Raw genomic sequence first — 26,592 nt, 5'->3', positions numbered from 1 at the left:
CTCCAAGTTGCATTCTCCATTCCTCCCTCAAGGTCCGAGCTCCGATGGTGGTTCAGCAGCCGCAGGTGCAGCCCCAGGTGCAGCAGGTACAGCCCCAGGTGCAGCAGCCGGCAGCAGTGCAGACAGCTCAGGCTGCCCAGATGGTGGCTCCCGGAGTCCAGGTGAGGGCATTGAGAGCCAAGGGCTTCTTTAGTCACTAGCAGGTGCATGTGCAACCAAGCACAAAGTTCTACAATGAGGGTTCTGGTTGGATTAGGGCCCTTCCTGCTCCCACTATATCACTTAGTCTCTGGGACATAGTCTCAAGAGAAGCATGCTGATGAAGGGGATGGAGGTAAAACTGTCAGCTTCCCTTATCACTGGACTAAATGACCTGTGCCCTGCACTAGAGTTCCTGTGTCACCTGCCCAGATGTGGCTTGTGTGAATGTAGCACAGATTTGAAGTTTGTGGCCAGGGCAGGCTAGCCACATGTGCTGTTAAAGTGTGTCCTCAAGCCTTGGAGAGGTGACTTCTTTTGGTCTGTGCAGAAAAAAGGCATGGGTTTTAAATTGGTACAGTGGTGGGACATAGTGCCTGCCCTGCCAGTGGAATTTGCTGGCCAACTAGGAAAGGGAAGAACTCTTTTCTGGTCTGTTGAGTTTGAAAAGCAGGCAGCTAGGAAATGGGCAATATGCAACTGGCATGTTCACAAGCTGCTAGCTTGAGGAAGTGTATGCCCTGTGGCTTGGCTCGTATCTCATCAGCTATCAGAAGCAGGATACTTCCTTCTGTGTGTGCTCAGAACCCTGTACTAAACCAGTGTGCAGGGCATAGCTCTTCCTACCTGCCTGCTCCATAATCCCCTGCTTTGCAGGTGGAGGCCTGTTCTGCTAGCATGGGACCAAGCTCAGCCCTGGGCAAGTTACCTCTGGAGCACATACCTTGTGCTGCGTTGAGGGCCAGTGGCAAATGAAGCCAGTGGCTTGGGTCCTTTCTGTTCAGATGGGGACCATAGAAAGATTACAGGTCCAAGAGTTAGGGAGAGTGGAAAGCAGTCACTAGTTTGGTTTATTTCTAGTTGCGTGCCAATACCAGGACTTGAACTCTGTGCCTCACATCTTTCCTCAGCTTTTTCACTCACTGCTGGCACACCTCCACTTCCAGCTTTTTTCTGGCTGATTAGAGATAAGAATCTTGAGGATTTGTCTGCCCAGGATAGTTATGAACTTTTGATTCTCGGTGTTCATCCTCCTGAGTAGCTAGGATTGTAAGTGTGAACCATTGAAACCCAACATGGGTCTAGATTTTTGAGGACTGCATCATCAGTGCTTTAAGGAGCATGGTACACAGACCTGGGGCACATTGTGCCTTGGGTTACTGGCAGTGGGATTGCAAGCACTGGTGGCAGAAGCCTCATTGATTCTCCAAAGCCCAAGAACAGGCTATCTGCATCCATATTCTGATTTTTGGTCCAGATGTAACACCTCAAGATTCAGTCCTCCTGAGGGTATTCTTGCAGTCCTTTATCTTGCAGTGTCAGTTTAGTGGAGCTGCTTGGCCAACATGTGATAGGCAAGCATTCTAACCTTTACAGCTTTGTTCTACTAAAAGCAAGGTTCTGGAGTGTAGCTAGTTTGCTTGGATGTGACAAGCCCTCTTTGCATTCATGGCCTTCCATTGAAACCATAGTTGCCATAGTGGAGAGCTGCTCTGAGCCATAAGCCTTAAACAAATGTATAGTAACACAGAAGAAAGTGGAAAGAAGTTAGAGAAGCAGCCTAGAATAGAAGAAAACAGTTCAATGTCCTTCCTGGTTCTTACATTGTTAAAGTGTCACTGCCCATAAGGGTTTTTTGTTTGGTTGGTTTTTTGTTTTGTTTTTGTTTTGTGTTTTGCCAGTCCTGGTGCTTGAGCTCAGGGCCTGAGCACTGTCCCTGGCTTCTTTTTGCTCAAGGCTAGCACTCTACCACTTGAGCCACAGCGCCACTTCCAGCTTTTTCTATATATGTGGTGATGAGGAATTGAACCCAGGGCTTCATGTATACAAGGAGAGCACTTTACCACTAGGCCATATTCCCAGCCCCTATAAGGTTTTATATGCAGTGTCTTCCACATTACTGTAGAAGTGAAATGTTTTCTTGTATATTAGTTAGCTTTCTGTTACTGGAACAAAATGCTTGAGATAATAAATATATAAAGAGGAAAGATTTATTTTGGCTTACAGTTTTGGAGGTTTCAGCCCATTGGTCTCTTGGCCCCTTTGCTTTTGAACTGGTGTTGAGCAACACATCATGACAAGGAGCATGTTGTATAGCAAAGCCTCTCACTTTATGGTAGCCAGGAAACAAAGGAGAGAGAGACTTTATTCCACAGTTGTCTTGAAGGTCACACTTCCAGTGACTCAAAACCTACTAACTCCCATTTCGTATGTAAAAGTTTCTACCAACTTTTAGAAGTACCAAGTTGAGAGCCAAACTTTTTTTGTTGTTTTGTTTTTGTCTTAGTCCTGAGGCTTGAACTCAGAGTTTGAGCACTGTCCCTGGCTTCTTTTTGCTCAAGGCTAGCACTCTACCACTTGAGCCACAGTACCACTTCTGGCCTTTTCTATATATGTGGTGCTGAGGAATTGAGCCCAGGGCTTCACGTATGCAAGGCTAGCACTTTACTACTAGGCCATATTCCCAGCCTGAGCCAAACTTAAGAAACTATTTTGCAGGTTTGGAGGTTGAACCTAAGACCTTGGTGTGCTAACCAAGCGTTTTATTATACCTCCAGCCCAGGACCAAGCTTTTAGTACGTGATCCTGAGAGGGACATTCCAGATCCCAGTAAAGCATCCTATAATTAACCCCTGGCCAACATCATCATTATCGTCATCATTATTGCTGGTCCTGGCGCTGAACTCTGGGCCTAGGTACTGTCCCTGAGCTTCTTTTGCTTAAGGCTAGTGTTCTACCACTTGAGCCACAACGCTACTTCTGGCATTTTCTATGATTAGAGATAAGAGTCTCACTGACTTTCCTTCCCAGGCTGGCTCTGAACTGTGATCTTAAGGTCTCAGCTTCCAGAGTAGCTAGGATTACAGGCCTAAGCCACTGGCTCCTGGCTCTGGCCAACATTATTTTGAATGACTGTAATATACTGTAAGTGTCTCCTAATGTCCTTAAGTGTCATTTTCTTCTTAAATCCCTCCCCCACTTCTACCCGATAGCCCAGTTTGAACTCCGCCTCACCCTCCTTTTTGTTCATGGCTGATACTCTACTCCTTGAGCCATTCTTCCAGCCTCACTAGCTAGAGATGGATTCTGGCAGACTTTTGTGCCCAGCCTGGCTTTGATCTTCCTGAATTTAGTCTCCTGAGTAGGTAGGATTACAAGTGTGAGCCACAGATGCCCTATTGTCTTCTTAGACTTGATCAGTTGATTGATTGATTGTGGTACTGGGGTAGGAACTTAGGGCCTCACATTTGCTGAGAAGCTCTTTACTGCTGAGTCATGCCTTCAGTCCTGTTTTGCACTTATTTTTGAAATAAGCTCTCTCTTCCTACCCTGGTATGCACTTGGACTGCAGTCCACCTGTTTTAAGCTTCCTGGTGTAGCTAGGATGAAAGATGTACTTCACCAAATCTAGCTTTCCTTCCTTGAGACAGAGATTCCATCTCAAGCACTTTTCTCCCTCAGCTAGCCTCAAACCACAGTCCTGTTCTCAGTCACACAAGTAGCTAGGATTGCAGACTTACAGATTGGACCTATCACAAGTGATACATATCTTAGTGCATAGTTCTCAGAAGCAAGACAGTGGTGCCAGGTGCTGATGGCTCCTACCTGTAACCCTAGCTACTCAGGAGGCTAAGATCTGAGAATCACGGTTCAAGCCAGTCTAGTCAGGTAAGTTCATGAGTCTCTTATCTCCAATTAAAAGACAGAAGTAGAGCTATGACCCAAGTAGTAAACCCTGTCCTTGAGCACAAAAGCTCAGCAACATTCATCAGGCCAGAGTTCAAGCCCCACAACCAGCCCCAGTACTGGCACCAAAAGAAAGAAAAAATTAACCCTGACCTGGATTTCTTTTCTTATTTTTTTGCCAGTCCTGGGGCTTGGACTCAGGGCCTGAACACTGTCCCTGGTTTCTTTTTGCTCAAGGTTAGCACTCTGCCACTTGAGCCACCGCACCATTTCCCACGTTTTCTGTTTATGTGGTGCTAGGAATCAAACCCAGGTCTTCATGCATACAAGGCAAACACTCTGCTGCTAAGCCACATTCCCAGCCCTGGATTTCTTTTGTCTAATGTTTTATGTGTAGTTGCTAAAGGGGTGGGGAGGAGATAGTAGATCACGTGCAGAAAGATTTACTAGGACCCAACAAACTTCTCTTTCTTGCCAGTAAACCAAGATGATGCTTTAATCTTCCAATCTTCTGTTCTTCTAGTATGTGAAAACTTGGCTATGACAAGTCACAGGTTTCAAAGAATTACCATAAAAGAAAGACATCTGTTACAAATGTGCACGTGACATAGCTGGCTGATGGTTGTCCTCTGGTTGGGTCTTGGCCATCCTCAGAGGACTCCTCTGTTCTCCCTCTGAGCCCTTCTGCACAGGGGACATAGCAGGGAGAGCTGGGAGATGGCCTGGGCTGGGCTGAGAATTTTTTGAATTCTTTGAGAGTCTTTTCTGGATAGCTGTGTCCTGGGAGTAGTGAAATGTCATCACTTGACAATGAGTTAGTGCTTGATGGCTGCCTGGCTCCTCTGATCCACTGAACATTGTTGATGTGTTTTCTTCTGTAATCTCTAGTTACAAGAAAATGAGCTTTTCCCTGTCTGGAATTCTCCCTTTTTAAATAAACCATTCAACAGTAAAGTAGATTTAGGTTTTTATTCCTTCTTAATTTTCTTCTTCCTGAATAACATTCATGTTCATCTCGTCCACTTGACTTCCAGTTCTCTCTTATATAAAGAGCTCTGTAGAAGGATTCCTGATTGTGGTCACTAGTTGTGAGAGCACACCACACTGTTCTGCCAGGTGCCCCGGAAAGAGTTTCAGCCCCTCCCACAGTGCAGGCAGTACCCTCATTCCCCTTACAGTCTCCTTTGTGTCTGACAGTTGTTTAGTGGGCCTTGCTTTCTAGGGATTAAGCTGGGCTCCATCCCTAGAGCCCAGAGTAAGGGTGGCAGGACCCAGAGCCATGGCAAGTGCAGCCTACTGTGTCTTTATCATTTAAGAAGTAGAAACTGACAGGGGAGATATCTTAGTTGGTACTGGAGTTCCTGCTTCTATAGTCATCTTTGATGCTTAGGAATAGATCTGACTGGTATCCCTGTGGAGGAGACCTTCCTCATAATAGAAAAAGCCCACCAGGTAGAGGTCTAGATTCTCCTGCCACCCTTGACTTCTGTTACTAGTTATGAAAGAAAACCAGTTTCTTTAGAACCACCAGGACCAGGAGTCCCAGATAGACCTAGAGGAGACAGGATTTGGGTTTGTGCTCAGAGAAGGAATGGTATGGTAAGCAGGCTTACCAGGGCTCCTTTCCTATTGTAGTGATGATTGACTCTTCTCATAGCAAGCCTTGTTGGCATGGACTCTTTCCAAGTCTGCCCCAGGAACCTGATCTCCCAGAGCTGCCTCAGTCCTGGAGGGCTGGCTCTTAGTGCTCTGTGGGCCACAGGATTCTGCTCTGTGGGCCACAGGATTCTGATCTGTGGCTGGGACAACCAACACAGGAGTGTGGCCAGTAAGAAAGAAAGGTCTGGACGCAGCATTCTTGGTCACTTCTACATTCCTGATGTCTAGCTGCACTTGGAGCTGCTATAACCTCGAACACGTCAGCAAGCCTCCCCTCTTCCTGGGCTGCCTGAGCTGCCCGAGGGTGCCTCACTTTGGCCCTCTTCCTTGACAGTCTGCACAGCCCCACCTGCCATGCACTGTGATTCTTGTTGCGATCACCTTGTCTGTTGTCCCTCTGTCCTCAAAGATGATTGCTGAAGCCTTGGCCCAAGGTGGGACGCACGTAAGAGCCCGGTTCCCGCCCACCTCCACCATGTCTGCCATCCCGTCGAACTCCATCTCTTTGGGCGGACAGCCCACAGCACAGGTATTTACGGGCCGGGTGGCGCACAGGGCTCGGCCAGGAGCTTGGGGTTCCTCTGAGCGCCTTTGTAAAGCGCACCTGTCATCATTGGTGACTTCCTTCATGGTGGCTTTCAGAGTGCCAAAGCAAGTATCCTAACTTTTTTTGTTTGTTCAAGTAAGGCTAAACTCAGTTGGTATTTCTTGTGGGGCTGTGAATAAGTCTGGGGGTTTGGGGGCTTTTGGTGGTTTTTCCCTTCCTAGTTTAAAATAGTCACAGTACTGGTATTTTTGTGATAAAATAAAACAGAAGCCAAGAAAATAGTTTGACTATCTTGGACTGTGTTTTCTAATGCTGTGGTCACTATGTGTAGCTACTTGCACTTAAATTAATTAGAATCAAATAAAGCTAATAATAAGTCTGTTCCTCATGGCAACAGTTACATTTTGAGTGCCTCACGGCCCTGTAGAGAAGTGGCCTGGCTGTTGAACTGATCACAGGAAGTGGCCATTGTGTAGAGGGTGGTGCTGGCCCAGTGGGTAGGGAACTGGACCCACTTATGAGGTAGATGGAGACTCTGGGAACCTTCTACCTTCCCATTATCATGTGAAGTCGGACTTGTCCCAGCATGTATTCTTTTGTTTAACAGTTGTCACCCATGTTCTGTGGGCCTAGTGATTCTGAGGGGCCGAGAATAAGATGGGCTTGAGGTTCTTTCATCATAGAGGCTGGACATTTTAGTGAGTTTATCATGAAAACCTCAAATACACCAAAAGGCCCTTAAAATTACTTTTCCTTTGCAGGGAAGTGCTGCTGTAAATCTCGGCCCTTTCTTGAGGGCCTAGCTATAGTCAAACCCTGGGCACTGTGGTGTGGCAGACATTGTGTAGCTGCCTCCAGAGGAGCTGTGGCTGAGCTCCCCTGGAAGCCACAGTGTCAGGTGGGACTGTGGTGCGAGTGAATGAGCAGTAGCATAGAGAGCAGGACTGACTTGAGGGAGTGACATATACCAGGCTTTCATGTTGAACAGGTTGTAGTTCAAACCGAGAAGGGCCTGTAACTGACATGTTGAGGATCAGGGCTCAAATGAGACTGAACACGCCTGCTTCTCAGTAGGATTCTTCATCAGAACACTCCCGATGGTCTGAAGACATGACCTGGCTGGCTAGGCTTTTGCATGCTCCTAGATGAGCTCTCTCACCTCTGAAGCTACAGATTCCAGCAGTGCCTAGTCTGGACTGGGGTTTTTCTTGCCATACTGAGGTGGAATGGCTCTTCACCATCCACCTAATGGCCAGTATTCCCACTGGGATTTCTCACAGGAACCTTGCCCCTCTCACCTGCTCCCAAACTCATTCCCTCCTATATCCAGCCTTCCTGGCCTCCTGCACATCAACTTTGTCCTCAAGTAGTGCCAACTAAGTAGGCCTTATTGTGTTAGATTTCCCAGCCCAAAGGCACACAAGTTAGAGGGGAGAAGGATTAGAGAAAAAGATAAAGCCAAAATAAAGTTAGCACGTGGAAATTTTTGGCTCATCCTCATCGTGTTTTGTGTCTTGAATGATGAGTTAATGCTGGAAAATAGCAGCTGACTCTGTGCACACTTTCCTTCCCCCATTATTACTTGTGGATAGCTGAAGTTGTGGGGTGGGGTGTAGAACAAATGTAGCAGTATTAAGTAAACAACTCCTATTCCAGCAGTTTATTATAGCCAGAGGATTTATAGACACAAGGAACTCAGAGTTCAGAATTTGTTTGGCTTGTCCTAAAATAAGCTTATTTGTGCCTGCCTGCAGAGAGGAAGGAAGCCCTGAGGATAGTGCACAGGAGGGAGAAAAGTTGATGGAGAGACCCCTGCAGTGGAAGCCTCCCCACGGCTCAAATAATGTTCTTCACCTGTCTGCTCCCACAGAGCACTCCCCTCTGCTGCCTCCACATGGCCTACAGTACCAGGCATGCCTGAGGTCTGAGCCTGTCTCCCCAAGCAACCCCTTACACATCTGGCTGTGGGGAACCTCTGAGCAGGGGAACTATGACCCAGGTGTTCAGGACCTCAGAGGCCCCACGGCCCTGCATATTGGGCTGTCTGTTTGCCATACTAGTTAGCTCCAGAAACAACACAATTACTTCAACTGGTTTTCAGTTCAGACCCTCTTAAGGAAAGCGTCAATCTCAGGAATGCTCTCCCAGGGACTGAGAGAACACACGCTAGGCAGCGTGTACAGTGTCCTAGATTGAAAAATCCTCAGCACCACACAAACCAATTTTATTTATTTACTTATTTATCTGGGAGCTGCTCCATTCCTTGTCTACCAGGTCCTCTGGGTACAGCCTGCCCCCTGCTCAAGCTTTCTGGCACCTTCTGATCTCAATACGTCCTTCTAAGCAGGTCCCAAGGCTGCCATCTTCAAGAGAGGAACTAACTAACATACTGCCTCTCTGGTTTTGTTTTTCCCAGTGGCAACAACTGAGTTCAAGAAAGCAGGCTAGCAGCAGAAATGTAGGCATTCTGCCACCTCTTTCTGAAACCTGTTAGTGTCTTGATGTCCTAAGGCTACGTTTCAGGTCATGGACCCCATCAACCATGATTGGAGAATACTTAGAGACAGGAGTATCAGATACCATGTGCAGCAGAATCCAACAGAGTTAGCAGAGTCCCTGTCCCAGGCCTCCACTGGCTGCTGTGGCAGGCAGCACTAGAATGGGGGCACGCTTCTCTGCCAAGAGTGAGGGACAGTTACAGGGTATCTGACAGTCCAAAGAGAGCTAGAGTTCATGTGACAGCCTTTCCTGAAGTTTCTCTGTGAGATTAGCCTTTCTGCTTTGCTGCCCAAGGCTGCAACCCCTTCACCCTCCCTGCCCCCATCTGGGTGCATTTTTTGCCTTCTGATCTGGCTGTACTGCGTAGCCCACATGGCACAGTCCAGGCTTTTGTGCAGGGCCCCTTTCCCAGGAAAGGAAGCAGGGTGTGACACTATCTCTGAGACATTGGTAGTTGTGGATCTTGGACTACCCTATGACATTAGCAGTGACTTTCAGCAAGTCACCTCTTTCTGAGCTTTGTTGTCACCTGCGATTCACAGTGACATGTTCAGGGCTTGTAGCCGGCAATCGAGTTCTTCCCTGAAATATGGGCTCTTCACATCTTGTGCCTTTTGCTAGCAGCTGTGTCCATGCCCAGTACATTGGTAGAGCAGAACCAGAGACAGCATGAAGGGCATCTCCCTCCCTACTGGTCTCATTCCTCTCACTCCTGGGGACTGGGTCTCTTCCTCCCACATACTGCTCCCTGGGCTAGTTATGTCTACAGATGAGTATTGGGGACCAGGTGTCTGTTGGGACTGACTCAGTGCTGAACCTCTGAAGGGCCCTCCAGAGTCCTGGTTTCCTATTCAGAAAGTCAAAGAGTACTCTTGGATTGTTTTCTCTCCTGTTGGAAGTCTCTCCCCAGTGCCCATCCTTTAGGACTGCCTCTGGGCCATCCAGCCCCAGTGAAGTACAGAAGAGACTTAGGAGGTGAATGGCTTCCCAGATGTGTCGTGGAGAGGTCTCCTGTGTGAAGAAATCTGTTACACATTAAGACATGGGAAGCTTCCAGGATGTGCTGGGGGTGAGGAGAGAAGTATGACCAAGCTCCCTCCACAGGGGAAAGGTGCTTCTCTCTGAGGGCATGACTCCACATAGGCCTGGGTGTTCTACCTCTTTGAGAGCAACCAGCTGCCTTTCCCCATGTCTTAGATCACAGCCTCATATCTGAGGGCAGCTCCTTATCTTCCTGCCCTGTACTACCAAGAGCAGAGAGCAGTACATACCCCATGCCCCCCTGGCTGGATGCACAGAGAAGCACTAGGCTTTAGCCACAGACCAGGCCCGACTGTCTCCCTTCTTAAAAGAAACAGCTGCTTGAACATGGCCTGGGTACAGGTGAAAGAGAAGGGGTGACAGTATGTCTTGGGACTGGAAAGGGGCTAGGCTAGCAATTCTTTGTGTTCTTTATATTCTTTGTTTTCCTCGGTACCATCTGTAATTTTCTGCATGGAAATTTACTACTCTAGGATTGTGTGAGCACATGGATTGATTTTACAGCATATTTTACAGCATATTTTCTAGTGTGGGGGACATACGCCTGAGCTAGTGTCCCCAGGACCCAGTGTACCCCAGCACCATGAGTGTGTTGGACCTGCATGGCAGAAACCTGCTACAGTTACTCCACTCAACACAGAGTAGTCCCATGTCTGATGCTAACACAACATGCATCTCCACTCAGAGTGATGGGGCCCAGCAGCCAGAGGCCTGTGTTCTCTTTGTCTTCTCCTCCCCTCGCCTTCCATTGCCTCCCCTCTTCTAGCTTTTTCTCTCCTCCCCTCTCTTCCCTTCCATGTAGAGTTTTTTGTTTTGCTTTTTGTTTTTTTTTTAATCACAAAGTAATAGAAACAGTTGATTCTATCTGTTACTCTCACTGGGCTAGTGGCTTTGCTTGGGGGAGCACAGACCCAGCCGTGTGGAAAGTGCCTGTGGGGGCGGGGGTGCCCTGTGCCCCCAATGCTGCCTGCCACCGGGGTGCACACATCGTGGGCTGTAAGGCAGCCTCCACTTGCACCCTGGTAGTCACAGTCATCCTTAGCCAGCACTCCTGCTGTGGCAAAAGGGTGAGTTGGGGGAAAATGTGGAACTGTGGCCTCAGAAGTGTATCAGTGTCCAGGAGGCTCTCAGCTGGCCCCTCAGAAGGAAGGCTATGAAGGGGTGCTCAGCAGGTTGAGTAATATGTGGGAGATGCCATCTTGGGCCCTTGACAATCTCCAGAGTCTTGCAAGGCCTCCCTCAGGATGGTCCCTTGTGCCGGTCAAGGGACCAGCACAGCTGTCACCTTGTGCTTCTCTGCTGGGAGGAGTAACTCGCCAGACAGACACTTGGTTTCAGCTCTTGGGGTTCATGGGTGAAGTTGGAGATTCCCTGGCGCTAACCCTGGTGCAAGCAACCCCATTTGGATCATTTGGGATGCAAACTAAGGAGCAGGGAGGAGCCAGTGCTGACAGGCCCGGCCTCTGAGGGGTCGAGGCCTGCATTTCTGGAGCTGAGCCATACACTGAGCTGGGCTTCCTGACAGTCACTTGCCCTCTCAGTGGGCTCTGCCATCCAGAGAAGGTACTGCATGAGGCCAGAGCAGGTGTCACCTGTGTGCTGGCCTCCTTGGACATGCAGTGCAGGCTCCAGTTATATAGATCCAGATGGACCGAGTATAAGACACCATGTCTCCACCAACCAAAAACCTTATTGGGATAGAGGACTTTTGTCACTCGCCTTGTTTGAGGGGACCGTCAGGCTGGTGGCTTGGGAGATCGCATAGAAGCTTGCAAGAAGACTGACCCATGGATAGTGGAGCAGGGCCTTACAAATCCACAGACAAGAGCATTCCTGCATGACACGAGGCCATTGCATTCCCAGACCTTCCTCTTTCCTATGCCCCCATGCCACAGAAACAGGGGAATAGCCATGGCTGTCCAAGCCCAGAGTCCTCGTGTCCTCCACCAGGAGGCCAGGCCATCCTGCCTAGTATTCCTGCCATTCCCTCGGACACTGTACCCAGAATGGGTGCTTGTGCCTGGGTGTGTATGGGGGCAGCATCTGAAAGGAGATAGTGGTATGGGATGAACTGCAGAGGACAAGTCTGTGGGTGCAGTGGGAAGCCGGGAGCAGGTGGCCATGAGCCGGCTGAGCCCCTCCACTTGCAGGTCAGCCAGAGTGGCCTCACCATGCTGTCCTCACCATCACCGGGCCAGCAGGTACAGACCCCACAGTCAATGCCTCCTCCTCCCCAGCCATCCCCGCAGCCCGGCTCGCAGCCCAACTCCAACGTCAGGTAGGCTGATCAGGGATCCCCCTCCTTGCCCAGGCCCCTGGGCAGGCCTGCCCAATTACCCCACTCAGACCTACTTTCTTTCATTTTACTGCAGCTCTGGCCCTGCCCAGTCTCCCAGCAGCTTCCTACCTAGCCCCTCCCCACAGCCTTCACAGAGCCCAGTGACAGCCCGTACCCCGCAAAACTTCAGTGTCCCCTCACCTGGACCTTTAAACACCCCTGGTAAGCTGGACCTTGGGCTGGGGTGGACATACCACAAGGTGCTAAGAGTCACCCTCTCCATCCCAAGCTTGGCAGGGGTGCATGAGCTCTTGGACCCTTCAGAGCCTCTGCACCCCACTGAGGGTTGGCGGAGAGCCAGTCTCACCTACTGTGTCCTGCAGTGAACCCCAGCTCTGTCATGAGCCCTGCAGGCTCCAGCCAGGCTGAGGAGCAGCAGTACCTGGACAAGCTGAAGCAGCTGTCCAAGTACATTGAACCCCTGCGCCGCATGATCAACAAGATCGACAAGAATGAAGGTGAGACTCGGTTGGGCACAGGGCCTTGTGAATGCCCAGGGCCCTATGTCTCAGTATCCCCTCTCTGTCCCAGACAGAAAAAAGGACCTGAGTAAGATGAAGAGCCTTCTGGACATTCTGACTGACCCCTCTAAGCGGTGAGCTTGGCCCTAGGCCCTGAGCAGGAAACAGAAGGTTCCCAGGGCTTGGCAATGTAGGCTTAGCAAAGGAGCCAGCAATTCTCTGGCCCCCCCGACAGAGGCTCCACATAGGGGTCCTGCTATGCTTCAAGCCCAGACCTCACTTCCTTCAGCTTTCACTGTATTCAGGGCTCCTACTGTGACCACCTTGCTTCCACCCTGTGGCCATCACAGTCTGGCTCATCAGGCCATTCTCCAGGACCTGGTTTGTAGTGGCCTTGCTGTCACCTGCCCTGATAGGCTAGCTTGGTCGCCCCATGTTCAGCAGGACCAGTTGTCATATGTGATGGTTATGGTGCCTGTGAAAAGCACATGGGAGGAAGTGGCTAGTCAGGCTCTAACCCCTTCTGCCCGCCAGCCTCATGCTGCTCTGAGCACCGGGCTTGGGGAGCACCATAGACCTGTGCATGCAGATGGGCCTTCTGTCTCTGCCTTACCTCAGCTCAGATCCGCTCCCTTTCCAGACACTTGTCCCTGGTTTGCATACTTGGGGAGAATGCCAGTCACTGCTGAATGAACCTGTTGGAGCTGAACAATCCTCCAGGCCCTCTTGGGTTGATCCTTCATTGGAGTTACAGGGATTGGCCTAGAAGAGGCTGAAGTCTTTTTAGTGTGGCCTGGGAGTGGCTGGGAGCCTGGCTGGGTTTCTGTGCTGTGGCCCAGGAGGTCTGGATCAACACCCAAGTGTTACCTGCTTCCCTGCCCACCCCCTCCCTGACACAGGAGGACAGCCCACATGTTCTCTCCCCTCAGGTGTCCCCTAAAAACCCTGCAGAAGTGTGAGATTGCCCTGGAGAAACTCAAGAATGATATGGCAGTGGTGAGTAGAGCCCCAGAGATGTACACATAGCCTAGCTTAGCTAGAAGGAGCCTTTGTGCAAGGGCCAGTGTGCTATGGAGAGTGAGGACTGGAGATCACCCTTGGTCTCCATGGGTGTTCCTGCTACCTACCCTGCATCTGCTGGGGAAGGAACCTGGGTGGGAATGAGGCTATTGGGACAGGAGTGCGTCCAGAACTACTGCAGGAAGCTGCTGGGATGAGGAACCTGGGATCTGGAAGACCTTGTCAGGATGCATTGAGGCCACAAGCCCAGGCTCCTTGTGACCTTGCCCATTCTGTTCCCAGCCCACCCCCCCGCCCCCACCAGTGCTTTCAACCAAGCAACAGGACCTGTGCCAGCCACTCCTGGATGCTGTCCTAGCCAACATCCGCTCTCCGGTCTTCAATCATTCCCTGTACCGCACATTTGTGCCTGCCATGACAGCCATCCATGGTCCACCCATCACGTATGTGGGGCTGGGGCCGGGCCTCATGGTGGGTGGCAGGAGGGCCAGGGCTGCCTATAATCCTGTCACCATGGTCCCCCACCCAGGGCTCCTGTGGTGTGCTCCCGGAAGCGAAAGCTGGAGGAAGATGAGCGGCAGAGCATCCCCAACGTGCTCCAGGGAGAGGTGGCCAGGTTAGACCCCAAATTCCTGGTGAACCTGGACCCTTCCCACTGCAGTAACAACGGCACTGTCCACCTGATCTGCAGGCTGGGTGAGTGTTGAGGCAGGGTTGGGTGTCTTAGGAGAGCAAGACCTAACTTGTAGCCCCAGGGTGTACCCTCCTATGCCAGGCCTTCAGAATACTGGTACTTGCCAGGTGCTGGTGGAGGCTCATGGCTTTAATGCTAGCTAGGCAGGAGGCTCCAGCCATAGGACCAAGGTTCAGAGTCAGACAGGGCAGAAAGTTTACTAGGCATCGTAAATGTGGAGGCATAGCCCAAGTGGTAGATTGTTGGCTGAACAAGGGAGTTGAGCAAGAGCACAAAGGTCGCATACCAGCCTGTTGAGCCGCCTCCTCTGTCCTCACTCCTTCCTCAGCTTCTGTTCCAGAAGTGACTCTACTTGTTTGAGACTGTGGGGGGGACTGTGGCAGCACCCCTGGATACCCATCTTCACAGGCCACTCCATGGCCCAGTGTTCAGAAGTCCAGGAGACATCCAGACTGTACAGCGAGATCAGGAGCAGGACTATGTGGGTCAGGGCTTGGACCAGATCACAGGTGCAGCCTTGTGTGTTGCAGATGACAAGGACCTCCCCACTGTGCCACCGCTGGAGCTCAGTGTACCCGCTGACTACCCTGCCCAGAGCCCCTTGTGGATCGACCGGCAGTGGCAGTATGGTGAGCCACGCGGAGACGCCTGGGGCCCGGGCGCGTGAGGCCAGCTCTGTAGGCCGGGAAGACTTCTCTGTCCCTCCTACCTCCCCTGCACAGGCAGAGGTCACCTGGAGACAGCCTCCGCCCTCCCTGCATTGTGTCCTTCACTCTGTCCCGTGACTCCAGGAAGCTGTTCGATAGGGGAGGGGTGAGCAAGCCCATGACTACAGGGCAGACGCAGCTGCTCCTGGCAGCCACTCTGTGGTGCTGACACAGCCGCTGCCAGGTGCGTGGGCTCTTGATGACCCATCAGAGGGAAAGATGAGTCCCCCTGCTACTCAGGCCTGGCATTCAACAGAGCTGGGCTGGGGCCCTGACAGTGTCACAGAGCAAAAGCCAGGGGCTCCAGATCCAGGTCAGATTCCAGTTCTTCACTGAATTTGAGACTGTGAGGAGAGCCCAGCTGCCAGGCGGGGGCAGGAGACCAAGACCAGGGCAACTCCCCAGACGTGCTTTCTGACCCAGGGCTCAGGTGCCGCTATCCTTGCGGAAGGCTCGACACTCACCAACTCACTGCTCTCTTGCAGATGCCAACCCCTTCTTGCAGTCGGTGCACCAGTGCATGACCTCTAGGCTGCTGCAGCTGCCCGACAAGCACTCAGTCACAGCCCTGCTCAACACCTGGGCACAGAGCATCCACCAGGCCTGCCTCTCTGCCTCCTAGCCAGGACCCGTGAGGACTGCCTGCGGCCTTGCAGGGCTGCAGACCCACACCGCCTGTTGAACATTTCTAGGTGTTGGCTTCCTTAGAGCCTGGGATTAAGTTAGCTTTCCTGCTTTTATCTCCTGTCTCGGGGACCTGCCAGACGTCTCCCCATACTTGTGCAGTACAGGGCCAAGTAATGAGCTGGCTGCACAGGGAGTGAGGGTCCTCCTAGAGAACATTCTCCCTGTGTTCTCGCCAGGCTCTGTCTACTCAGCAGCATGAGGGAGAACTCGGGGTCTCATCCAAGCATTGTGTGCTAGAATACATTGTACTCGTTTTTATAGGAGACTATGGAAGACACAAGAAAATCTTAGGACACAACTCTCTGCTCAGTGCCGGCTGAGTTCAGGCTGTGCCACTTGTGGCACATGGACCACATACGGGGACACTCCTAGACGCAGGACATGGGCTTCTGTCTGGAGGGCCAGCCACCGTGAGGGATGGTCACCAGCAGGGCCTACTCATTGCTGTGAGGGAACAGGGGTGTCTGGGAGCTTGACCCCTGTGTCACTTGGGTGAGGGTGCTGTGTCCCTGCTGTGACCTGTTGTTGGGACCCAGTGTCCTCAGAACACCCACTTTCCGCACCAACCCCCAGAACCTGTGGGCTTCCTTGAGGATGGCCCCCCCGGGTCACTTGCCACACGGGCAGCGCCAGCAGCCCTGGTGGTGAGTTTTCCCTTTTTATATGTGCACTACTCTGTTCTATGTGGTTCTTAAAATAAATTTATTATTCCTGTGTTTGTTCTTCACTGCATCTCATCTTCCCCCAAGCCAAGGCTGCTGTCAGCATCAAAGATCACGACCAGTTGGGCCCAGCATGCACCACACCTTAGCTCCTCCTTAGGTCCTTTTTTCATTTAGTTGTGGGGCCTGGACGCTGACCCTGAGCTGCTTTCGCTCAAGGCAGTGCTCTACCCCTCTGAGCCACAGCACCACTTCCAGTTTTCTGGTCATGAATTGTAGATTAGAGTCTCAGGGACTTTCCTGCCTGGGCTGGCTTTGAACCTCGATCCTCAGATCTCAGCTTCCAGAGTAGCTAGGATTACAGGCGAGAGCCACCAGCACCTGGTTCCTGTGTCCTTTTTGTCAGTCTGGTTTGTACCCAGGCCAGATTCCTGCTGAGGTTCATGGAATACCACTGGAGTGGACCCAAGCTGACCACCTTGATGTGATGTATGCAGTTGCTGTCGTGGAGCAGGAGGGGTGGGGCAGCTAGCTAGAGAGGACAGCCCTCCTTGGCGGAGGCTTCCAAGCACAGAGAGCCCAGCTGGACCCTGGTTGGCAGCAAAGGACAGGATCGCACCTGCAGGAGTGCCGGTCTGGACAGGAAACTCAGTGATATATGCCTAGAAGGCCATTCTTGGGCCAACCAGGAGACCAGAAAGCCACCTGGCCACCAAGAAGGTAATGTGTGGCTGTGCTGGCAGCTTTCCGCGGGGGCAGTCATCAGTTCAGGGATGAGGCAGCCTTGCCTGTCCATTCCAGACTAGCAGGACCCTGGATTAGGGATAAATGGCCAAAAGGAGACCAATAGCTATGAGGCAAGGAAACTAGGTGAAACAAGCTTTATTTTCTGTTTTCAGCAGAGAATAATGTGCTTTTGTGTAAATGGAGAATAGCCAAACAATAGTGAGAAAATAGTTTCTCAGCTCTGAGATTAAGTACTTTATCTGTCATGGTTTTTGTCTCCCGGGATGGAGGGGCTGAAGTCATGGAATAATCCGTGTGAGCTGTGTGGAGAGGGCAGCCGAGTTGTGGGGTGCTGGCTCAGAGCACAGAGCGATGCAGGCGCCGGTTCTGCACCACCTGCAGCCGCTTCTGCCGCTCGGCGAAGTTGCTCTTCAGGCTCTGCTTCAGAGCAGGCAGGATGCCTCGCTCCGCCGCAGGCATTGGGCTCAGAATCAGGCTGCAGGTATGGAGAGAGGCAGCCACCATGAACAAGCAAGCCTCTACAACGTGTGGGTCTGGAACGCAGGCTTTCTAGGGAGCCAGCCTCCTCCCTGTGGGCACCAAGTGCAGGGCCACCCACTGTCCCATGCCAGGGGCCTCACCACTTCTTAGAGATGCCCTTGGTAGAGACCTTGGGGAACTGCATGGCCTCCTGGTCCCTGGGGAAGGAAGACGGCAATGAGCCAGTGTTGCTTGGTCCTATAGGGTGAGGGCTGGGCACAGAGACACTCACTTGAGAGAGCTAGGCCCAGCCTCCATGACAGCCTTAGTCCTCTGATTCCCCTCCAGGAGAGACTTGAGATGCTGCAGCTAAAAGGCAGGGAAGAGAGATACGGTGGGATGCATGGTGAGGCCCACACTGGTGCAGGTCCATTCCCACCCAGGCCTCACCTCTTGGGCCTGCAGAAGGTTGGCATTCCACAGCTGCCGGATGACCACCTCGCACTGCTGCACTGTGGTGGGCTTGCGCAGGTGTGGGGGCAGGCTCAGGGAGGCAGTCACCCCTGTCACCTGCTTTCCCCTGTGCTGGCCCCCAACCAAGGTTGCCACTGAATTAGAGATCTCCGCTTCCTCGTCTCTGAAACATCATTACAGCAGCCCGGAGGTGACCTGTAGCTTAGTGTAACCACCTACCTGCCACCCTCCCCAGAGTGCTGCCCATGCCATTGTGGACGAGCAAAGGGAGGAAGGCCCTGCCCTCTGTCCCATGAACCAGGGTAATCTAGGACCAGCCAGGACCAGGGTCAGATAGGGGTTGAGAGGAAGATGGCTAGTTGCCAGGCTACCCTGGGCATAACCCTCCCAGCAGGCTTCTCAGGAGAGTTTTAGGATTATACAGAGAAGCAGGCCAGGTGCTGGCCTTCACAGCATCAGGGAGTTCTCAGGAATTCAAGAATCAGCAGAGCTTGGTTCCCTCTGTCTTGCTGGCTTCTGCCTTCCAAAGGCTGCCTGTGCCCATTTCCAGTCTTAATCAGGCCCAGGAACCCAATATACTGTGTACTTGGTTTAAAACAAGCAAACAAAACAAAAACGGGCTGGGAATATGGCCTAGTGGCACAGTGCTTGCCTCGTATACATGAAGCCCTGAGTTCTATTCCTCAGCATCGCATATATACAAAAGCCAGAAGTGGCACTGTGGCTCAAGTGGTAGAGTGCTAGCCTTGAGCAAAAGGAAGCCAGGGACAGTGCTCAGACCCTGAGTTCAAGCCCCAGGACTGGGGAAAAAAAAAAGCCATACTAACTAGGAAGCCAAATTACTTGGTTTCTTCTGAGAAAGTGGTTTGAGGCTACCACTGGTTCTCTTGACTCAGGCCCTCACAGGGTCCCTGCGTGATCCCCAGGAAAGGGGAAGAAAATGGTACCCATTAAATAGGGCCTCAGGCCAAACACCTCTGCGAGCCCAGTGGAATCAGGCCTATGGGGGAGGAGGCAAAGCTGTCTGCTGGCCCAAGGGGGAAAGCCCATGAAGTGCCAGCCTGGGACCTTCCTTTGGGGTGCAGCCTGGCCCTAGGGAGCAGGAAGCCCTTACTTGGCCTGGATCTGCACCCCAGGGACTCTGTCCAACTTGCTGCTTTGAATCATGGCAGCACCGAGTGGCTGTTCTTCTGAGTCCATCTTCTGAGAGATGTCAATTTTCAACTCTTGTTTCCTGCAGGAGCCAGGCTGGGGCCTGGTCTTGGCTTGAGAGTTAGCTGCAGGGCAGACCCAACATGTCCAGTCACCACAGGCCTCGAGAGCTACAGCCCTGGTTCTTTAGGATTGGCCACTGGAGCCCTATCCTTGCCTCAGTGTAGCCCTCTGTAAGAGGAAGATGGAAACTGTCCCTGTGATGTCGGTTAGGAGGGTGACTGACTCCTGTGGGTAGTTGCTGTAGAATGTTTCAAAACACAGTAGTTGGAAGCTGGCCTCCATTTTGGGTACAGTGAAACAAGGAGAGGGCTAGACCCTGCCCACACATTCGTTCCCCAGGCTCATTGCTTAGTAGCAGGGCAGGGACTGCTGCTGGGACGATAGCAGGGGGGCAGAAGAAATGTCAAAATGGCCACAGGCCAGTGATCCATGGCCGGGCTCATCCCACCTACATCCTGCCTGCTGAGGGGACACAGGCTAAGCAGGGCTTCTGCTAGGCAATTGCTATATATCCTCCTCCCAGGAATACCACAGCAGAGAGCACATGGAGGCCATTCCTGCTGTACCTAACAGCTCATTGTCTTGCTCTGGCTGGGCCTGCCATGGCACCTTTGTGCCCTACGCTGACACAGTTACAACTTGGCTGCCTTTTGCTAGAGTAGCCTACCACTGGACCATAGTTGCTGTGCTTCCCATTCCAGTTGGGAGCATTAGCTCCACCCCTACGGCATCTTGACCCCCTTTGGCTGCCCTTGTGCTCCCAAACCTCAGGGGCTTGCCCAAGACTTGGCCTGACAGAACCACTTTGAGCTTGCAGTGTTCTGCTTAACACCCCATGCTGGCCATGCAGCCCCGGACCTCAGCAGAACATTCCCCCAGCGTGGAGCACAAACAGTTGCCAATCTACTCACTTGATATGGATGAGTTGGAAATGGACTTGTTGGACTGAAGGCTTGAGGAGGAGATGCTTCCTGCTGGAAGGAACACAAGACTCAGCCCAAGACAGTGGCAGCTCACCTATGCTTACCATCTGGCCCTGAGTGTTGGTTCAGATGTGGTAAGGCTGTGTGCTCCCTATGATATCCCCTTAAGGCAGTACCAGACCCAGCACAGCACCCCCAAGAGAAGAGACCCCTGGTAAGACTTCCTGAGGGACCATCCAGAACACACAGGAAGCCTATACCAAAGGAGCATCCACTACTGCTGGTGAACATGGCCTCTCTCTCCTATCTGGGCAGAGCCTCCAGGGCTTGCAGGGCTGGAGCCTCCCACTCTGTGTGTTGCTCAGAGCAGCTTGCTGGGGGCTGCTCTGCCCTGCTGGAAAAAGGGGCCTCCTACCAAGTGGCTCCTTTGAGACTTCAGGAAGGGAAAGCTGTGGGCAGGCCTGTCACAAGGACATTTCTACCTGGCATCTTAGCTAGTCAAATCACTTGATGTCCACACTGTAAGAAGCGAGCCAAGGAACTCAACTGAGGCATCTCTGGGTGGGGTCGCCATGAAGATGAGGAGTGCTTTAGACATGGGGTTTGCAGGTCTTATTCTCTGCTTCCTCATCCCCAATCCCTAGAGTTTGGCAGGAAGGATTCCCCCTAGGAAAAGTGCACTGGCTGGGGTCCAGGCTAGCCATAACAGCCAGGTAGAATTTACTGGGGGTGGTAAAGCCCAACTGGACTTGTCCCAGGGCCCCTTCCATTTCAGGAGCTCTGCTCCAGTAAGGGCAGATCTTCAGGCTCCCCAATGCTGACTACTGCACAGGGGCTCCGAGAACATGGCACTCAGCTATGGCTGGAGTAAATGGCATCAGTTCCTAGTCCCCAAAAACAGGCCTGACTGAGCAGCCAGATGGGCACAGGGTTTGGAGGGGCTGCTATGGACAGTGGTAACTTGCCACCAGGCCACTCAAGCTCGGTTATACCTTTCTTTTGCGGCTTCTGATTCATTATTAGCTTGTATTGGAGATCTGAAATCAAGCACATACTCCGGTTACTTGCACAAGGAAGACAAAGAAAATTAGACATGCCCAGTTTCTGCCTACTTTCTCCCAATCGACCCATGTCTCAGCTGTTGACCATGCTGATTGGATTCAGTTGTGGGTCCAATCGGCTTTCTTCCACTAAACCTTTACCTTGGGTGTTCTGGGCAGAAATGCCTCTGGATGTTGCCTGTCATCCCACATCATGGCCCTCATGTGTTCTGGGCACCCATTTCTAGGTCAAGTCCCCAGGGGACAAGATGGATAACTCAGATGATAGCTCCCGGGTGAATATGAACAATACAGGGGTCAAACAGTAGCTAACACAGGGCTAGTACGGTGGGGCATCAGGGACTGGATAAGATTCTAGAAAGCATGGGGAAGGGGCTCCATCCCCATAATAGACTCCTAGCCAGGGACTCCTTGGCACTTCAAGTACAGACAGCACAGAAAGCAGGAGGGCAAAACTGATGCCTCAGGTGGGCAGAGGAACCCTAGCTACCATGAGTGGGTTTAGTTTGTGACTGAGCTTTACACTTTCCTGAGTATGTTTAATCCTCTAAAAATACTTTTTTGGGGGGCGGGGTGGCAGTTATGGGGTTTGAACTCAGGACATTGAGCTTACTTGCTTTTGCTCTACCACTTGAGCCATGCCTCCAGCTCTGGGGATTTCTTTTTTTCTTTTTGTCCAGGCTGGCATTGAACCAAGATTCTCCTGAACTCAGCCTCCTGAGTTGCTAGGATTTACAGGAATAAGCTATGGACACCCAGCTCTATGTACACTTTACCCTTTATTTTTCTTTTTTTCTCAATATTAGTGTTCTACCACTAGATCCACAGCCCGCTTCCAGCTTTTTGGTGGTTACTCAGAGATAAGCGTCTCAGAGACTTTCTTGCCTGGGCTGGCTCAGCCTCCTTAAGTTGCCAGCGCCAGCCACCAGCACCAAACTTCTGTGAAACCTTTTTACCATTAGGGTGGTCCGACCCTGCAGAGCCAGCTTCGAAGAGTGGTGTGAGTGGACCCGGTGAGCACAGCGCAGAGCTGAGGAGCAGGGCGAGGAGGCCAGCAGGCCCGCGAGAGGCAGCTGCGCAGTATTTTCTCCCTGTCTGTTCTGGAGTTCGTGTGCTGAGGGCTGCTGGCTGCAGCAGGCCTGGGCAGTCCGGGTGTGGGGAGCCGGGAGCAGCTGGCCTCACCTTTGTTCTCCCGTTTCAGGTACTCGATCTCCTCGTGGAGCTTGACCAGCGTCTCGGAGTGCTGCTGCTGCAGGAACTGCAGGCTCTTCTCCAGATCCAGGACCCGCTTCTGGGCTTCGATGAACCCCAGCTGCCCGGACTGCTGCAGACCTGCGGGCGGGCGCGGGCGCGGCCGGGAAGCGCTCCTGGAGCTCGAATTCGAGCTGACAGGCCGCGGTGCGGCCATCACCTACGCGTCTCTCCAGTCGTCCTGGCCGTCCCTGCCACCGCCACTGCACGCCGCAGCCAGCTCAGGCGCCTAGCTGACCCGACTTGGCTCCGCATCGCCATGGGAACGGGCGCGCCCTCGGGGGCGGGGCCGGGGCGGGGCCTGCGGCCGCGTTCTGCCGGAGCATTTACACCTGCATTAGAAAGCACAGCTGCGGATTTAGCTCAGCGGAAGAGCGCCTCCCTGGCAAGTGCAAGGCCCCGAGTTCGAGTTCAGACCTCAACTCTGGTGGAAAAAAAAAAAAAAAAACTATGAAAGAAAGCTATAAAAGAGAAGTGTTGGCGGCTGCTGCTGATAGTTCGCTTTGTCCATTGTAACTAGCCCCATTTTGAGTAGGATATGGTTCTTGGCACACAAAAAAATCAACTTCCAATCCAGTTGCAGAATGGGTACCAGGGCTGGAAATATGGCCTAGTGGCAAGAGTGTTTGCCTTGTATACATGAAGCCCTGGGTTCGATTACTCAGTATATAGAAAAAGCCGGAAGTGGCGCTGTGATTCAAGTGGCAGAGTGCTAGCCTTGAACAAAAAGAAGCCAGGGACAGTGCTCAGGCCATGAGTTCAAGCCTCAGGACTGGCAAAAAGAAAAAAAAAAAAAGAAATGTAGGTAAAATAGAAAAGAGGCCAGATTGTGATGAGTGCCATCCCAGCTACTTAGGAAGCAGAGATGGAAGGAGCACAGACTCAAAGCCAGCTGGGCAAGATGTTGTTTTTTTGTTTGTTTGTTGCCAGTCCTGGGACTTGAACTCAGAGGCCTGGCAACTGTCCCTGAGCCTTTTTGCTCAGGCTAGCACTCTACCACTTGAGCCACAGCGCCACTTCTGGCCAGCTAGGTTAAAAAAAAGCCCTATTCAAAAACTAAAGGAAGGGGGGCTGGGAATATGGCCTAGTGGCAAGATTCCCCAGCACCACATATATGGAAAACGGCCAGCAGGGGCGTTGCGGCTCAGGTGGCAGAGTGCTAGCCTTGAGCAAAAAGAAGCCAGGGACAGTGCTCAGGCCCTGAGTCCAAGGCCCAGGACTGGCAAAAAAAAAAAAAAAAAAAAAAACTAAAGGAAGGGCTGGGAATGTGGCTTAGCGGCAGAGTGCTTGCCTAGCATGCATGAAGCCCTGGGTTCTATTCCTCAGTGCCACATAAATAGAAAAAGCCAGAAGTGGTGCTATGGCTCAAGTAGTAAAGTGCTAGCCTTGAGCAAAGCTCAGGGACGGTGTCCAAGCCCCACAACTAGGAAAAAAAAAACAGCCTACAGGAAGCAAAAAGTGCTGGAGTCATTGCTTGAGAGGTAGAACAACTACTCAGGAAGTGTGAGGTCAAGTTCAAACCCTAGTACCACCATCTCAAAAAAAAAAAAACAAAAAAAGTCAGGCACCAGTGACTCATGCCTGTAATAAAAAGACAAGCTAGCTGTAATCTAGCTACTTAGGAGTCTGAGATCTGAGGATTAAGGTTTGAAGTAAAAATAAGCAGGAAAGTTCTTGAGACTCTTATCTCCAATTAAGTACCAAAGAGCTGGAAGTTGAGCTTTGGCTTAAGTAGTAGGGCACTAGCTTTGAGCAAAAAAAGCTCAGGGATAGTGCCCAGGCCCTTGAGTTCAAGCCCCAAGACTGGTACCAAAACCCAAACAACTGAGTGACTACACACAAGAAACAAAAGGCAAGGGAGAACTGAAATAGGAGCAGCTTTTTCTCTTCTCCCTGAGGGCTTTTTTTTTTTTTTGCCAGTCCTGGGGCTTGGACTCAGGGCCTGAGCACTGTCCCTGGCTTCTTTTTGCTCAAGGCTAGCACTCTGCCACTTGAGCCACAGCGCCACTTCTGGCCGTTTTCTGTATATGTGGTGCTGGGGAATTGAACCCAGGGCCTCACGTATACGAGGCAAGCACTCTTGCCACTAGGCCATATCCCCAGCCCCCTGAGGGCTTTTTTTAGTTAGCTAGACTTCAGTCAGGAAGACTCCTCTAACTCCTTACTGGTTCCATAAGGCAGAGAGGATGCAGTTTGGTAATCGCTGCTGAAAATCTAAGGAATCCAAGAGGAAATACTGGGAAATTTGGAGCCACAGGGGGTGAAGAGTCAAACACAATAAACTCTTCTCAAATCTTTGGCTGGTCCTGACTCATGCACATGCAGATAGGATTATGGGAAGACTAGAAGGCCAAAATCACAAAGCAAATGTTACCTGCTGCTCTCCTAAAGGATCAGTCCACATTGGAGCAACTGCAGAGAAGCTGCTGCAGGTGCGCTAGTGGCACAAAGATCCAAGAGGGGAGTGGAAGAAGCTATGCTGCTGCTCATGCTCATCTAGTATAGAGCAGTTACCAAAAGCCCCTCCTCCTTCTCCACCATGTAAAACCAGGTGGTGGTACACACTAGTCCCTACAATAGGGAGGCTGAAGCAAGATCGCTTGAGTCCAGGAATTCCAGACCAGCTTGGGCTATTTAGCAAGACATACATTTAAAATTGAAACCAAATGCCAAGCCAGGTTGTGGTTCATGTTTGAAATCCCAGCTTGTGTGTGTGTGTGTGTGTGAGTGGGGGGTAAGGGTGATGGATGGGAGTAAATGGCAGGAAGATCTTGAGTTTTCCAGGTCAGCCTGGGATATACTGCTTCTAAAAAATAAAAGTGCCAGATGGAAATATGGCTTCATGGTATTCTTTTTTTTTTTTTTTTTGCAAGTCCTGGGGCTTGAACTCAGATTTTGGGCGCTGCTCCTGAGATTGTTTTGCTCAAGACTAGGGCTCTAGCACTTGAGCCACAGCACTACTTCTAAATGTAACTTTTTTTTGGCCAGTCCTGGGGCTTGGACTCTGGGCCTGAGCACTGTCCCTGGCTTCTTTTTGCTCAAGGCTAGCACTCTGCCACTTGAGCCACAGCGCCACTTCTGGCCATTTTCTGTATATGTGGTGCTGGGGAATTGAACCCAGGGCCTCATGTATATGAGGCAGGCACTCTTGCCACTAGGCCATATCCCCAGCCTGAAATAAAGGTTTTTTTTTTGTTTTTGTTTTTTTTTTTGTTGTTGTTGTTGTGGGGTTTGAACTCCAGATCTGGGCATTAGCTTTTGTGCTCAAGGTTAGTGCTCTACCACTTTGAGCCACACCTTCGCTTCCGGCTTCGTGGTAGAGTGCTTGCCTAGCATGCATGAAGCCCTGGGTTCCATTCCTCAGCACCATATAAACGGAAAAAGCCGGAAGTGGCGCTGTGGTTCAAGTGGTACAGTGCTAGCCTTGAGCAAAAAGAAGCCAGGGACAGTGCTCAGGCCGAGTTTAAACCCCAAGACTGGCAAAAAGAGAAAAAAAAAGACCCCAGGACTGGCAAAAAAATAAAATAAAGCAATAAAATCGAAGTCTTTTATATATTTTGTCAGTGGTGGGGCTTGAAATCAGGGCCAGGGCACTGTCCCTGAGCCTTTGTGTTCAACACTCTTAGCACTCTACCACTTGATCCACAGCACCACTTCCGATTGAGTGGTTAACGGGAAGAATCTTACAGGGACTTTTCTGCCAGGGCTGGCTTCGAACCACAATCCTCAGATCTCAGCCTAAGTAGCTAGGATTACAGGCGTGAGCCACAGGTGCCTGGCCAGAGCTATTTTTTTTTGTGTGTGTGTGTGCCAGTTCTGGGCCTTGGACTCAGGGCCTGAGCACTCTCCCTGGCTTCTTTTTGCTCAAGGCTAGCTACTCTGCCACTTGAGCCACAGTGCCACTTCTGGCCATTTTCTATATACATGGAGCTGAGGAATCGAATCCAGGGCTTCATGCACTCTTGCCACTAGGCCATATTCCCAGCCCCCAGAGCCTGTTTTTAAAGCTGGAATATGGCTTAAGTCAATTCTGGATAGGAATAGAAGTTGATTGGGAAATCATTTGGTCTATTTTGGTCCCTTTACACTTAGGAAATTGTGTTTTCTAAGAATTCTGGAGTCGAGCCAAAGGCAGCTAAATTTCCAAGTGATGGCTACACTTCTAGGCTAGGGGTCTGTCTTAGGGGTAAAAGGTTCTTCTAGCATCTTCAAGGCTCTAGGTCCAATTCCCAGGCCAGCAAAAAGCAAAAAATAAACAATCC

At 51.4% G+C, this 26,592-nt stretch overlaps 2 protein-coding genes across 9 annotated transcripts in view; one reads left to right on the top strand and one right to left on the bottom strand.

Annotated features, from left to right (window-relative positions):
- Positions 1-16,254, top strand: part of Med15 (mediator complex subunit 15) — a 62,600-nt gene extending 46,346 nt beyond the window's left edge. For 2 of the 7 annotated variants that reach the window (XM_048343429.1, XM_048343426.1), the window contains 11 exons: positions 33-161; positions 5,954-6,073; positions 11,782-11,909; positions 12,004-12,131; positions 12,293-12,427; positions 12,501-12,564; positions 13,360-13,426; positions 13,733-13,893; positions 13,980-14,146; positions 14,675-14,773; positions 15,337-16,254. In XM_048343429.1, coding sequence (XP_048199386.1) covers positions 33-161; positions 5,954-6,073; positions 11,782-11,909; positions 12,004-12,131; positions 12,293-12,427; positions 12,501-12,564; positions 13,360-13,426; positions 13,733-13,893; positions 13,980-14,146; positions 14,675-14,773; positions 15,337-15,473 — 1,335 coding nt within the window. In that variant the 3' untranslated portion in view covers positions 15,474-16,254. The remainder of the gene's footprint in view (positions 1-32; positions 162-5,953; positions 6,074-11,781; positions 11,910-12,003; positions 12,132-12,292; positions 12,428-12,500; positions 12,565-13,359; positions 13,427-13,732; positions 13,894-13,979; positions 14,147-14,674; positions 14,774-15,336) is intronic. The other 5 variants (XM_048343431.1, XM_048343427.1, XM_048343432.1 and 2 more) reach the window with 3 other exon arrangements.
- Positions 16,255-17,067: 813 nt separating this feature from the next.
- Ccdc74b (coiled-coil domain containing 74B) lies at positions 17,068-22,567 on the bottom strand. Of its 2 annotated transcripts, none has more exons than XM_048343435.1 (8): positions 22,262-22,567; positions 21,011-21,055; positions 20,007-20,069; positions 18,995-19,157; positions 17,857-18,043; positions 17,699-17,775; positions 17,568-17,624; positions 17,068-17,422 (listed from the first exon to the last, which is right to left on the bottom strand). In XM_048343435.1, exons 1-8 carry the CDS (start codon positions 22,485-22,487, stop codon positions 17,284-17,286), a joined length of 957 nt encoding a protein of 318 aa, XP_048199392.1. In that variant the 5' UTR covers positions 22,488-22,567; the 3' UTR covers positions 17,068-17,283. The 2 variants fall into 2 exon arrangements, with proteins under 2 accessions (XP_048199392.1, XP_048199393.1); XM_048343436.1 differs by having other exon boundaries at positions 20,007-20,066.
- Positions 22,568-26,592: the final 4,025 nt, after the last annotated feature.

The sequence above is a fragment of the Perognathus longimembris genome, chromosome 3, assembly GCF_023159225.1.
Source record: "Perognathus longimembris pacificus isolate PPM17 chromosome 3, ASM2315922v1, whole genome shotgun sequence".
In the NCBI taxonomy this organism is placed as follows: Eukaryota; Metazoa; Chordata; class Mammalia; order Rodentia; family Heteromyidae; genus Perognathus; species Perognathus longimembris.
Note: the sequence above shows the minus strand (reverse complement) of the source record. Positions and strands in the feature narration are given on the sequence as shown.

Excerpts from the sequence above, each read along its gene's own strand:
- Ccdc74b (XM_048343435.1), bottom strand. The coding sequence starts at position 22,487 with ATGGCCGCACCGCGGCCTGTCAGCTCGAATTCGAGCTCCAGGAGCGCT. Across the intron at positions 21,056-22,261 it reads CCTGAAACGGGAGAACAAAG|ATCTCCAATACAAGCTAATA; the intron begins GTGAGGCCAGCT and ends GCTTGATTTCAG. Across the intron at positions 19,158-20,006 it reads TTCCAACTCATCCATATCAA|CTAACTCTCAAGCCAAGACC; the intron begins GTGAGTAGATTG and ends TCTGCCCTGCAG.